This window comes from Capsicum annuum, chromosome 10 (genome assembly GCF_002878395.1).
Source record: "Capsicum annuum cultivar UCD-10X-F1 chromosome 10, UCD10Xv1.1, whole genome shotgun sequence".
Lineage (NCBI taxonomy): Eukaryota > Viridiplantae > Streptophyta > Magnoliopsida > Solanales > Solanaceae > Capsicum > Capsicum annuum.
Window position 1 is genome coordinate 25,442,400 of NC_061120.1, and position 13,721 is coordinate 25,456,120.

At 34.2% G+C, this 13,721-nt stretch overlaps 1 protein-coding gene across 5 annotated transcripts; it reads left to right on the forward strand.

The window, feature by feature from the left end:
• The first annotated feature begins 2,228 nt into the window (after positions 1–2,228).
• LOC107844789 (equilibrative nucleotide transporter 3-like) lies at positions 2,229–7,817 on the forward strand. 5 transcript variants are annotated; one of them, XM_016689136.2, is made up of 8 exons: positions 2,229–2,491; positions 3,308–3,463; positions 3,551–3,694; positions 3,791–3,896; positions 4,026–4,201; positions 4,288–4,448; positions 4,985–5,243; positions 7,597–7,817. In XM_016689136.2, the coding sequence occupies exons 1-8, from the start codon at positions 2,369–2,371 to the stop codon at positions 7,705–7,707; spliced, it is 1,236 nt and encodes a 411-aa protein (XP_016544622.2). In that variant the 5' UTR covers positions 2,229–2,368; the 3' UTR covers positions 7,708–7,817. The 5 variants fall into 5 exon arrangements, with proteins under 5 accessions (XP_016544622.2, XP_047253831.1, XP_047253834.1 ...); XM_047397875.1 differs by having other exon boundaries at positions 3,791–3,872; XM_047397878.1 differs by lacking the exon at positions 7,597–7,817 and adding an exon at positions 6,708–6,769.
• Positions 7,818–13,721: the final 5,904 nt, after the last annotated feature.

A 13,721-nucleotide genomic window follows, 5' to 3' on the forward strand; every position in this document is an offset into this window, starting at 1 on the left:
ATATATATATATGTATATAATAGACCCCCCACCCACCAGCCCCTCCTGTTTCCTTCTCCTTCTTCTTCTTCTTCTACAACAGCGCCCCCCCTCCCCCCCGCCCCCCCAATTCCTTTTCTTCTTCGTTAACAGTCAATGAAAATTGAGTTGATACATTTGTATTCAATAAAAGTACTAGAAAATAAGATGAGGCATTGAAACTACTAGCATTTCATCCTATCCCCCACCTTTTTTTGAAAATCAAAATCTTTTTTAATAGTTAATGAAAATCAACGTTGCTGCAATTTACGGAGGTTTTGAAGAATAGGAGATTCAAGAATGGGCAATATGGAGTTGAGAAGCATTGAAGTAATGAAAATCAAGTAAAGGATTGAAAATTATGAAGAAGACCAACAAAATAAGTTTAGTAAAGGATTTGGAATGAAGAATACTAGCGGGTTTACAAAGAAGACGAAGAAATGGGGTGGGGGGTGCGAAGAAGATGAAGAAATGGGGTATTGGGGGGATAGGGGTGGGGGTGGGGGAAAGAGGGGGTGTTGCGAAGAAGAAAACTGGGTTTGGGGGTGGTTTTTTTTTCTTTTAATTTTCTTTTGTTCTCTCTCTCTCTCTCTCTCTCTCTATCTATCTATCTATCTATCTATATATATATATATATATATATAAAATAAAGTGGGCCCTTTTTTTAGAAAAAAAAACAAAACTCACGCGTTTTTCATATTTTTTCTTGTCACGTCAGCCGTAAGGGTTGAATTTAATTCACTTGCAAGTTGTTAAGGGGGGTAAATAATTGCCCGATTAGTTAGGGTCTAAAGTAAGTTTTAGCGACAAGTTCAGGGGGGGTTTAATGTATTTTCTCTTATTTATTTTATTGTCAATCTATATTGTAGTAGATATCTCTTGTATATGTCTTACTAAGTCTTGGGATAGTGAAGGACACTTGTAAGAAGTTTTATTAAAAAAAATTATTATTAATATTTAATTTACCTGATTAATTATATTTAATTCAATATTTCTTTAAACAAAAGTCTTTCACATATTTTTTTATGGGTAATAAGGGTTCTCCTAACTGCCTAAAATAGCTTAGGTGTCCGCATGGTCTAGTAATTTGAATCGTGACAAGAAGTCAAGTAAAAAGATTCCGAGGGAGTCAAACACTACCAAATAATCTTGCATTTCACATTCTTTTAACAATTATTAATTCAATAGAACTTTGCAGTTCGACTCTTCTGCGTACTTCATACGTAGTAAAAATTTTAATGTACTGAGTTGTTCTTTATAATCATTGACAAGTCAACAATATGTTCACACTATTCACACCTTTCAATAATAATAATAATAATAATAATAATAATAATAATAATAATAATAATAATTCATTTAAAAAAAAAGTTATCTTTTGTATGAGATAGGCCATATCATAAGGAATTTACTGTTTGACATTTGAAATTTGTGGGACCCAACTTTCATTGCTTTGAGATGTAACATTTTTTTGTGTATGTAAATTAAGGTAATTTAAGATTTTTAATGGGCAACATGTGTGTGGATTTAAAATTTATGTAATTTAAACTAATATTGGATTTATTTTAGCAAAGCTTTGTGGCTTGGATATCGGGGTGGGGTTTCGGGTACATAGGAAATAGTTGCTGAAAATAATGGAGAATAAATCTCCCCTAAAAAATTTGTGGTAATTTGAGCAGTATTTCTACCAAAATTTCTGAAGATATTGCAATATTTCTGCCAAAGAAATTCTGACAGAAATGATGTGTAATTATTAATTTTGGTGGCATTTACATTGTATTTCAAGGAAAAAAAAAAAAGAAAGGATGAAAGAGGGCTCCACAAGCTACAGTCCATCAAATTAAAAGGCCTCATTGCAGAATAAAACTTTTCCTAGTTTTTCCTTTTTCGGAGATTAAATAGGTGTTTGATCATGAAATTTTTTTTGAAAAGATATTTCACTTTAATAAAAAAGTAAAAATAGTGGTGTTAGATTATAAAAATTATTTAAAATTATTTTTCACTTATTTTACTTTTATTTCACTCAAAAAATTTTAAAATAATTTCAATTTATATTTACTGTCAAACACAATTTTAACTTTAATTCTAAAAAATTATTATTTTCATAACCAAGAGAGGCCTAATAAAGCAGAATAAATTTTTTCCTAGTTTTTCCTTTTTCATCTATAGATTAATAAATGCGTTATTTTATGTTTCATTCTTCAACTATATTGAGATATTTTGCAGCTCCAGCATCATAATTTGTCTTTTCATAAATGCTCCTTTATGACCATTGTTATTGAGAAAATATCCTCCACATATAGAAATATAACTGCAGTTTCTTTTCCATTAACCAGGAAATGACTGAAATATGTATCTGAATTTTCACGGAAAATATAGTGGAATGGTGGTATGTTGGATTCTTGGATTTGGGTCACTTGTTTCTTGGAACAGTATGCTCACTATTGGAGATTATTATTATGAACTCTTTCCGGTGAGTTTCCCTTTGATCTATCCTTAGACAAAAGTCTCTGTTGATTCTGTCAATTGAATTTCACTTGGAATCTTAGCTATGTTATTCAGAATCTTCAAGAATATTGGGAGGTGTGTGTTGGATCTTCTGAAAGTAGTACATTTTGGAAGATCCAACGTGGTTTTGGTAGCTTTTGGAGAGTCCGTGCAACATATAATGTAAGGGCCTTTTTGTGTGATAATGATAAAAAACACACTTGAACTATCATTTTTTCATGAGTTTCACGCTCCAACTATCGGATGTACCCTTTTCCTATCTTTTCTTACCTGAACTACCAACATTTATGTATTTAGACGCACCTCAACTATTAGTTGTTCCCCTTTTCTACTTGAATGCTGGTGACAGTCTTAGGAAAAGAGGACAGTTGGTAGTTGAGGTGTGTTTTAATACATAGATGACGATAGTTCAGATAGGAAAAGGAAACAACGGACAGTTTGGTTGTGAAACTCGCGAAAACATGATAGTTCAAGTGTGTCTTTGACCGTTAGCTCAATGATTTATGATGTTTTCTTGACATGAAAAATGGGTTTATGCTAAACATGGGAATGGACTTGTGTCAAACAAGAGTTGAAAATGGTATAGTGCAACCTGGAAGTAAATGAGAAACCCTCTTTGAGAGTTGCAAAGAGTGAAAATCATGTGGCTAAATGGTTTTATTATAGCTACTTTACAGTAAAATCATAGAGAGGTCCCAAATAACTTATTAGTACTTCAAACTAAAGGGACTTGAAATATAAATATCTGCTAACTGGTTTTATTTTGTGATGTACAATGAAGAAATACCATCCTTCAAGGGTGCTTACCCTCGTTTATCAGCCGTTTGCACTTGCAACAATGGCAGTTCTCGCGTTTAATGAGGCAAGAATTGATACAAGAAAGCGCAACCTAACCGGATTTACTCTTTTCTTCTTAAGCACATTCGCGCTCCTAGCGGTATGTTCTGATAATTTATGCTATCACTTGTTCTTTCTTTTCTAGTTTTTGTTTATCCCGACTTGACTTTTATTCACAACTTGCTAGTTGGATTTGGCCACATCAGGAGCAGGCGGTCTTGGAAATTACATCGGAATATGTGCTATTGTTGCTGCTTTTGGAGTTGCTGATGCTTTTGTTGAAGGTGGAATGGTAGGAGATTTATCCTTCATGTGCCCTGAATTTATCCAAGTAAGGTTCAACAACTCTTTTTCTCGTAGGGGTTACTACTATAATTCTTGAATCACAATAGTGATGTGTCTTACTGCGGTTGTTATGAATTTTCAGTCATACTTAGCTGGTCTTGCCGCGTCTGGGGCTCTTACTTCTGCTTTAAGGCTAGTGACGAAAGCAGCTTTTGAAAGATCTAGTAACGGTCTTCGCAAAGGAGTTAATATGTGATCTGTATTTCCATTGTTAGATATCAAAACGAGAGGAAAAAAGAGAACGCTTAAAATGTTATTTCTATTTGATAAAATTGGTCATTTCCCTAGTCAGAATCTTGTGGTTGTTGATTTTGCAGTGTTGTTCCTGGCTATCTCCACATTCTTTGAAATACTATGCATTCTTCTATATGCGTTCGTCTTTCCTAAGCTACCAATCGTTAAGTACTATCGTACAAAGGTAGCAGCAGAGGGATCAAAAACTGTGGCAGCAGACTTAGCAGTAGCAGGCATCCAGACCGAAGCAACCGAAAGAGTACATAAGCTCATCCCATATAATCTGAAAAGTTTGTTACTTATTTCTTCACCTTACCGATTGATATACTCCTGTCAACTGAATAGGCTGATAATAATGCTAAACAATTGGAGCGCCTGAGCAACAAACAACTGTTCTTTCAGAACTTCGATTACTTTTTGGATTTGTACTTGATTTATGTCCTGACATTGTCAATTTTCCCTGGATTCTTGTACGAGAATACTGGTTCCCACAGATTAGGCTCATGGTAAGCTTGCTTGTCTCTTCTCCGCGTTTGTTGTCTTGCTGTAAAATTTTTGAACCCTCCTTCACTCTCTCTTGAACTGTTCTAATAAAAAGAAATAAGCTTTTCAGCAAATGGATAGAAAGATGCGTAGAAACAACATACCTACGAGTGGGGTCTGGAGAGAATAGAGCGTACACAGACTTAACCTAGCTTGGGAGAAGTGAGAGGTTGTTTCCAGCGGATCCTCGGTTCAAGGAAACGCAATCTGAAGTAGTATTATAATACATTGGAACTTCATGCTTTGAACTTGAAACCTTAAACATTAAACTGTTTCATGGTCTAAATTTTGGGCATATGCAGAGTCAACTAGGTTCCTGGAGTCTCACTAAAATAGATAATAGTACGTATTTTTAAATACTAAAGTCGTTTAACTAGATCTTGATTAATAAACAACTAGAAAAAGACGCTTCCAGGAAAGACCCTATTACATAGAGTACATATATAGTTTCATTTGCTACATGAACTATGTAAGTAAATAAAGGTTTGCTTTGTTTCAGGTATGCTTTAGTCCTGATAGCAGTTTACAATATGTTCGATTTGATAGCAAGATACATTCCACTGATCGAGAAAATCAAGTTGAAATCACGAAATGGCCTAATGATTGCAACATTGTCTCGTTTCTTGTTCATTCCTTGTTTCTATTTCACTGCAAAGTATGGTGATCAAGGCTGGATGATAATGCTCGTGTCCTTCCTCGGACTCACCAACGGTTATCTCACCGTTTGTCTCCTCACAGTTGCTCCTCAGGGATACAAGGTTAGCAGAATACTTCCATATAACTGTTACGGTTTTTGCGCTGATTTTCTTACTGTATTTAAGTTTTATTTTTTCTTAAAAGGAAATACCATAATTACTTTTATTTTTTTATGAAAGAAAAAAATATAATTCTTTTTCATATTTGGCTAACCTCTTTCTTGGAGGAAAAAATTTTTGAACATCTATAAATAAAAGACCCCTTCTCATATCATAACACAATAATATCCCCAATGTAGTCTTTTAAAATTTCGTTTTAGGGGAGATTTTCTCTCTTATTAGTTTTATGTTTTTAATATTAGGTTTTATATATAGGCCAATTAGTCAAATCATATAATAAAATTATGTTTTTAGTATTGTTTTTCGTTTTCATCTTATTTATCGTCTCATAGTTTGCAACTAATAGCTTCTGCATAACGCCTCTCGATTTCGAACCTAGCAAGTGGTATCAAAGCTTACGGTTCAATGGTCCAATGGTGTGGTGAGACGAGATTAAACAGATTCAAAGCGGTTTTAAAATCAAGCTGTAACAATTTGGATGATAATAAAGATTTTTGTCGAATTATATGTGGAGAACAAGTTTCAATTATATTTTCAACACTCCTGCTGCTGCATCTTTAAAAATAAAAATAAAATATTACTTTTAAATCAATTTGTTACCATGATATTTTAAACCTTATTTTTAACCATGGCAAACAACAGTTATGAAGATTATATTAAGAACGAAGTTCATTCACGTGATATGAAGAGACGGATCAAGTGAAGAAAATCAAGCCAAAAAGGGGAGATTTGTTAGGGTTTTTCCCCTGATTTTTTTACTATATTTAAGTTTTATTATTTTTTTTAGAAGAAAAATAAAAGTTAGCATAATTACTTTTACTTTTCCTGAAAGAAAAAAATATAATCTTTTCTATATTTGGCTAATCTCTTTTTGGAGGAAAGGTTTTGGACATTATAAATAGAAGATCCTTCTCATACCATAATACAATAGCATTCACATGTAGTCTTTTAAGATTTTCGTTTAGGAGGGATTTTCTCTCTTATTAGTTTTATGTTTTTAATATTAGGTTTTATATGTAGGCCAATTGGCCAAATCATATAATAAAATTATGTTTTTAGTATTGTTTTTCGTTTTCATCTTATTTATCGTCTCATAGTTTGCAACTAATAGCTTCTGCATGACGCCTCTCGATTTCGAACCTAGCAAGTGGTATCAAAGCTTACGGTTCAATGGTCCAATGGTCTGGTGAGACGAGATTAAACAGATTCAAAGCGGTTTTAAAATTAAGCTGCAACTATTTGGATGATAATAAAGATTTTTGTCAAACTACATGTAGAGAATAAGTTTCAATCATATTTTCAACACTCCTGTTGCTGCATCTTTAAAAATAAAAATAAAATATTACTTTTAAATTAATTTGTTACCATGATATTTTAAACCTTATTTTTAACCATGGCAAACAGCAGTTATGAAGATTATATTAAGAACGAAGTTCATGCACGTGATATGAAGAGACGGATCAAGTGAAGAAAATCAAGCCAAAAAGGGGAGATTTGTTAGGGTTTTTCCCCTCATTTTTTTACTATATTTAAGCTTTTTTTTTTTAGAAGGAAAATAAAAGTTAGCATAATTACTTTTACTTTTCCTGAAAGAAAAAAATATAATCTTTTCTATATTTGGCTAATCTCTTTTTGGAGGAAAGGTTTTGGACATTATAAATAGAAGATCCTTCTCATACCATAATACAATAGCATTCACATGTAGTCTTTTAAGATTTTCGTTTAGGAGGAATTTTCTCTCTTATTAGTTTTATGTTTTTAATATTAGGTTTTATATGTAGGCCAATTGACCAAATTATATAATAAAATTCTGTTTTTAGTATTGTTTTTCGTTGTCATCTTATTTATTGTCTCATAATTTGCAACTAATAGCTTCCGCATGATGCCCTCTCGATTTTGAACCCAACAATAACAACACAAAAACCAATACAAAAACATTTCTTCAGTGTTAGTACAACAACAACATTAACAATCTATCTAGTGTAATTCCACAAAGTGAGGTCTAGGGAGGGTAGAGTGCACGCAGACCTTACCCCAATCTCAGAGATAGAGAGGCGAGGAAAAACAATTCAAATCAATCCGAACAAGAAGTAATGGAAGTACAAGAAACAATAAACAATAAAAAAACACAAACAACAGCAACAAATAATAACAAAACAACACGATTATCAGGTATAAGGAACAACAAATAGTACTAGAAAATTGAACGACGAGAGGCTACAAGGGCAATACTATCGACTACTAATAATTTCTTCATCTTAAATTTCTTGAACTTACTGAATTATGTTTGCAACAGGGACCTGAGCAAAATGCATTGGGCAACTTGCTGGTGTTATGCCTATTGGCTGGAGTATTCTCTGGCGTTGCACTAGATTGGTTATGGATTATTGGTAATGGCAAATTCTAACAAAACCAGTTTCCATAAATTGTTTCTTTTAAGTTTCTACAAAGACATTGATATGTACATATATATCGTTAACTAAGTCATACAAAATGTTGGAATTAATCTCTTTTTTCAACTCGTGGGAGTCTCCGATGTACTAGGTGTGAGTTCAATTTTCACGGTTTCTTCATCGTCTTCTCATTTCCTAATTGCCCGATGTAGTATACTAATATTTTTAGAACTTTTTGATTATTTAAACCAAAATGCTTTGTGGTTTTGATATTTCGTCCATGTATGACATGTATTCAGCTAAGGAACGAACAATATATTAATATGTATGCATGAACCGGTTGGTTTGAAGTTGAATCTCATTGGTTAATGCAGTTTATTGTTTGGAAAATATTTTCTTCAAAAATAAGTTATTTTTCAATGTTTGGTTGCTAAAAAAGTACATTTTCAATGAAAATATTTTCCAATGGATAAATATAAATTCTCTCTTCGATTCGTGAAATAATCAACCGCGCACATTACTTGCGCCAAGACAAATTATATGTATCATACCCTTACTCATCTTTGGAAGCAGAACCTCCCTCCTTTGCTCCCCGGGTTTAGTCATTTAGTTTATCAACATCGTTAAAGTATGCATTATCTATATATTTTTAATTTTATATATTTACTACTTGAAACAAAGGCTATTTTTGTAACGCCCCGCATTTTCGAGCTAGAAATCGGACCATCGTTCCTATGTGTGTAAACTCTAATCTCATGACTCATATTTAAATTCACGTGTCATGATCTTTATCCTAGTGTGTTAAGTGATTATGAGGTGAAAAATGCTAACGGAAATCACTTAAAGCAAAGTTTAGCTAAGAGCCTTCGAATCGTTCAAAGTTTGGTATTCGATTCTATAAGGGTCAATTTTGAACGTGTATAACTTTTGATATACGCAAATTTAGCAGCTCAAGACCCACCAAACAGTAGATAATTGAATTAGCTTTCCAACGATACCAATTTTGTCTTAATACGATACCCGAGCGAAAAGTTATGGCATTTTTCGTGAGAGGCAGTAAGCCGACCTGATTGGGACGCGATGCGTTGGTCATCGACGCGATTAGCGACGCGACGCGATGGCCACCGCATTATGGAACTGTTTCACACGTTATTTCAGTTCCTAATGGGTCTAGGGGAACTTTGGTGACTTCCCCTCACCCAAATTTCGTCCATAACACAAAATTTCATCCCCAAGGAGCATTAGGGTGCATCTTTATTCAATTTCTCTCAAAGAAAAACCCTAGCCACCTCCAAGAACAAGATTCAACCTTTCTTCCCTAAAGATCAAGAATTCAAGCCTTTCAATTCAAGATTCTCAAGAAAAGTATCAAGATTCGGGTTCCATCTTTCAAACTAATTAATATAAGGTACGTGGGGTTTTCCTAAACTACATGAGCATGATGAAATTGTTTCAATAATATTTAAACGTTGAGAAATCATGAATTTTGCAGATGATTTTGAAGTTACATTTAAAATTATGCATTTGTGAAACTTTCTTGATAATAATGCTTTGGTCTTGAGGCCTTCCCCTAAATTTGATTTGTACTTGTATATAAGTATGTACGTGTTTTTATGTTGAATTGAGAGCATGATCATTTAAAATCCCTCTCTTGTTATAAAGCCTCTTGTTTTCATATGTTATTCTATTGTATATTGAGAAGCATGATCTAAATGCCTTTACTATCATTAGTTGACTTGGTTTTGGTGATGACTTGAAGAGAGGGCGATTTTCTTAAATTACATAAATGAAAGTGATGAGTTAAAGAGATTTCATTGTTTGTTGCAAGATACTTGACCACCATGTGTTGTTAATTGAATTGAGGATCTTTGATTATGTTTTCATGAATTTTTACTATACACATCCCCTTGTACTATTTGATTAGTTCGGTGGTCTGAAAATAATGTGTTGAAAGAGAAGACTGTAACATGATAATGTATTGCTTAGTTATACGAATTGCAAGTCTTGGTATGACGATACCGAATTAGATAATTCCATAACAGACTCAGAACAGAACATAAGTCAGATTTCATTCACATTATCAGATTTTGAATTCAAAAAGATGCATGTTTAGAACAGGTTAAAAATGGGCACCAAGAGAGTTACGCGGTTACCCGAAGTAGGCATGAGTAGAGGTGCGCATCGGTAGGTTCGGTTTGATTTTATATCGGTTCGATTTATTGATTTTTGATTTTTAAATATGCTAAATCAATCACCAAACTAATAAGATATTTTTTGTCGGTTTCAGTTTATCAGTTTTTAGTCCTTAACGGTTCGGTTTTCGGTTTAACCGATAAGAAAATACTCATAAAATAGAAATAGTAGTAACTAACATGAAAAAAAATCGAATCTTAGTTGCAACAAAAAATCCTACATAATGTGTTTTAATTTACAAGAATCTTCAAGTTTGAACTAAATGTTGTTAGGAGAAATTAAGAGTTTGTATAATTGAAATAATAGGTTTGTTATTTGGTAGAAATTAAAGAGAAATTACGAGAAATATATAATAAATCATATATATATATATATATATATATATATTCTTATTGGGTTTTCGGTTTACCCAATAACCCAATAAGAAAAAATCAAACCAAACCAATAACCCAATAATTTTTTTTTATAAAGCCATTAACAAATCATTAACCCAATAACAATAAACCAATAATATTTTTGTCGGTTCGATTTATCAGTCGGTTCGATTTTTGCACACCCTTAGGCATGAGTTATACAATTCGTTGCTCGAAACCGTATTTTGTCGATACGGGTTTATTATGTCCCTAACAAGGGATTATACGCTGGCCTAGTGCCTTGTGGCGTATCATATTCAGATACTCTAACCCTTGCGGCAAACTTGGGTTAGGGGCTTGGCCGCCGAGTTAAGGGAGGATCCCATATAGCCCGTGGGATACGATCAGATATGTAGGGTGTACCACCTAGCTCAGAAGTAAAAAAAAGAAAAGAATGGCATCTACAGAATTGTTTTAAAATCATATGAAACTGCCCATATGTTTTAAATTATTTCATGCATAATGTTTTTGTGAAATGCTCTCACTTATGCTATATATCAAAGTGCATTATTTTGGATTGCTCTGCGTACCAGTACATCTGTATTGACTCCCTATATTTCAGGATCTGAGGATCAGTCTTGGAGTCCCGCTAAGCTATAGACAATTGTCAGACGATTGGAGTTGGTGAGCCTCCCTTACTTCGAAAGGCCTTATCTAATGATTACATTATTTTTAGTTCATGGTCTGACCGAGGGCCTTATCCCGGTCTTCAAACAGATGTTATTTTCCTTCAGTTAGTAGAGATTTTGCAGACAGGTGTTAGATGGATTTGAGTCTTGTTGAACTTATGTAACGCCCCGAGTCTGTACCCCAGACGCTACACGGTGCTCATAATCTCGAAGGACCACGAGCTAACCCATGACTGGTACCTGCTGCATTAATTAAATGATAATATTGTAATATGCATAAATTAGGCAGAAAACATGCCATAAGGTTCAATACTGTAATAAAAATGAATACGGTATAACAATACCAAAACTGAAATATCTATTTGAAAATACTCTAGTACGAAAAAACCTCTAAACTATCTGAAATATGGAGTTGATGGGACAAGTCCCGACTAACTTCGGCTACTGAAATAAAATTGAAATGCTAAAAGAATAATTATGTCCTCGAACTATGAGGACTCACCACTAACTCTGACATCTGAAAATCTGAACTGCTAAGTATGATCGGGAGCCCGCATGTCTAAACCTATGATATAAAACATCATAGCATAAAACAAAAGGTATGCGTTAGTACTTTGAATGTACTGGTATGCAAAGTGAGGTAGGCTGAAATGCATAGGATTATATGTATGAACAATACTGACTGAATGACATGAATATAACTGAATAAAAGTAGATGCGTGAATACGTAAACTGTAACTGAGATTGTGATAACACTGGATGCTGAGTTCTGAATTACTGATTTACTGATATCTGAGTTTACTGATACTGTGAAGCTGATAATCAAGTAACTGTATTTGACAGTCTTGATCTTGTGGAACTATACTGAGTTCCTTACTGAACTGAGTGACTGTATCTGACAGTCCTGAATCTGTAGAACTGAACTGAGTTCTATTCTGAGACTGGAACTAAAATTGAAACTGTGGGAAGTAATCATCTAACCGACATGCCCCTCTCTAAACTGCTTGAGGTCTAACCTGTAACCCCAGCTGGAGAGGTGTTAGTACCGTGCCACGGGTAAAGACAAGCTGAGTTACCCTCATCTGGCAGGTGCTCTGAACGAGAATGGTGGTGCCCTCAACTGGAAGGTAGATCACCTCATTAATCCTCAACTGGCAGGTTGCTGTTTCAACCTATGTTGGCTACGTAGTTCTAAAACATAAGGACTACTTTTAAGGATCATACCCTCTACTGGTAGGTGAGTCCCCATCCGTGGGTTCACTCGGGGCTGAATCCTACTCCTAACTGAATAAACACTGAACTGATTTCTAGTTCATACTAGGCTTGACTGTGCTGTTACTGATTATACTATCTAATTAAACTGAACTGAGTTCAATTGACTGACGAAATACTACTGAATTTTGTTAACATGCTAAATTTACTGAGGTCTGAACTGAATACTGAACTGGACTGGACTGATACTAAGTCGATTGAGTTTTTCCTGAGTTCTGTAACTGACTGAGAGTACTACTGATCGTGACATGACTGATACTATCCTTAGACTGACCATGGCTCTAGGTAATCAGCTAAATTATCGGGTATTAAATACCCCCAGGACTCGATAGCATAAATTATAAGACACGGCACAATCTTGAATTATGATAAATAACTACTTGATAATCATTCAATCATTGGGACATTCTAGCAAACACTTGCATGCCATGAACTTGAATACATGCTAACATGATATAATTTTATTATTTAATTCTCATGATCAACTCATCAAACACTTAGAAGGCATTGTATAATGCACATAGTAATAATCAACACATGAGCATCAAAATTTCAAGGCCTTAACATGAATTCACATGATACTACATACATAATAGTTGTTTTTACATAAATTTTATACTTAATCACAAAATAGAAATTCAATCAACATTATAATCACGAATACACTTGAATCCAAATTATAGTAAGCATGAAATCAAACTACTTGAAGTTTAAAAGAGTTTCTTAGACTCCAAGGGTTGAAGGAACCCTTGGATGAAACTTGACATACCTTGGTTGCTAAACTCTTGAAAATTAATGGCGGAATCTTGAGCCTTGAATTTGAAATTCAATCACCTAGGGTTTTTGTTCTTGAGCAATTTTTGAAATAATGAGTGTATGTTGTCAATAGAAGGCTAAATTTTGTGTTTTTGGGGGTTGAAGGACGTGGGAAAAGACCTAAATACCCCTAAGGATGCGACTTTTTAATAACTAAAAATCGAACTATCGGACTGATTCCGCCAAAGTACTTTGACTAGAAGGACTTCTTTGTTCCTCAGTTTTCAAATCTGATAGTCAAGGATTTCGATGGGAGTCTCTTCATAAGAGAGCCTGTTCTGAATATCTATGACCTCTATAGGGACTATGACTGCTGGGTCACCTATTCATTTCTTAAACAAGGAGACGTGGAACACTGGATGTACTGAAGCTAAGTCTGAAGGCAACTCAAGCTCGTAAGCTACCTTTCGAAACAGTTAAGAATTCAGTAAGGACCAATATATCAGGGACTGAGTTTCCCTTTCTTGCCAAACCTCTTCACTCCTTTCATAGGAGAGATTTTTAAATACATAAAATCACTAATCTTGAACTCGAGATCCTTTCTGCATACATCTACGTACGATTTCTGTCGGCTCTGATCCATCTTAAGCCTTTTCCTAATCAACTGAACTTTCTCTAAGGTATCAAATACCAAGTCAGGACCTGCCACTGCGGCCTCACCCACTTCAAACCAACCAATGGGAGATCTACACCTCCTTCCATAAA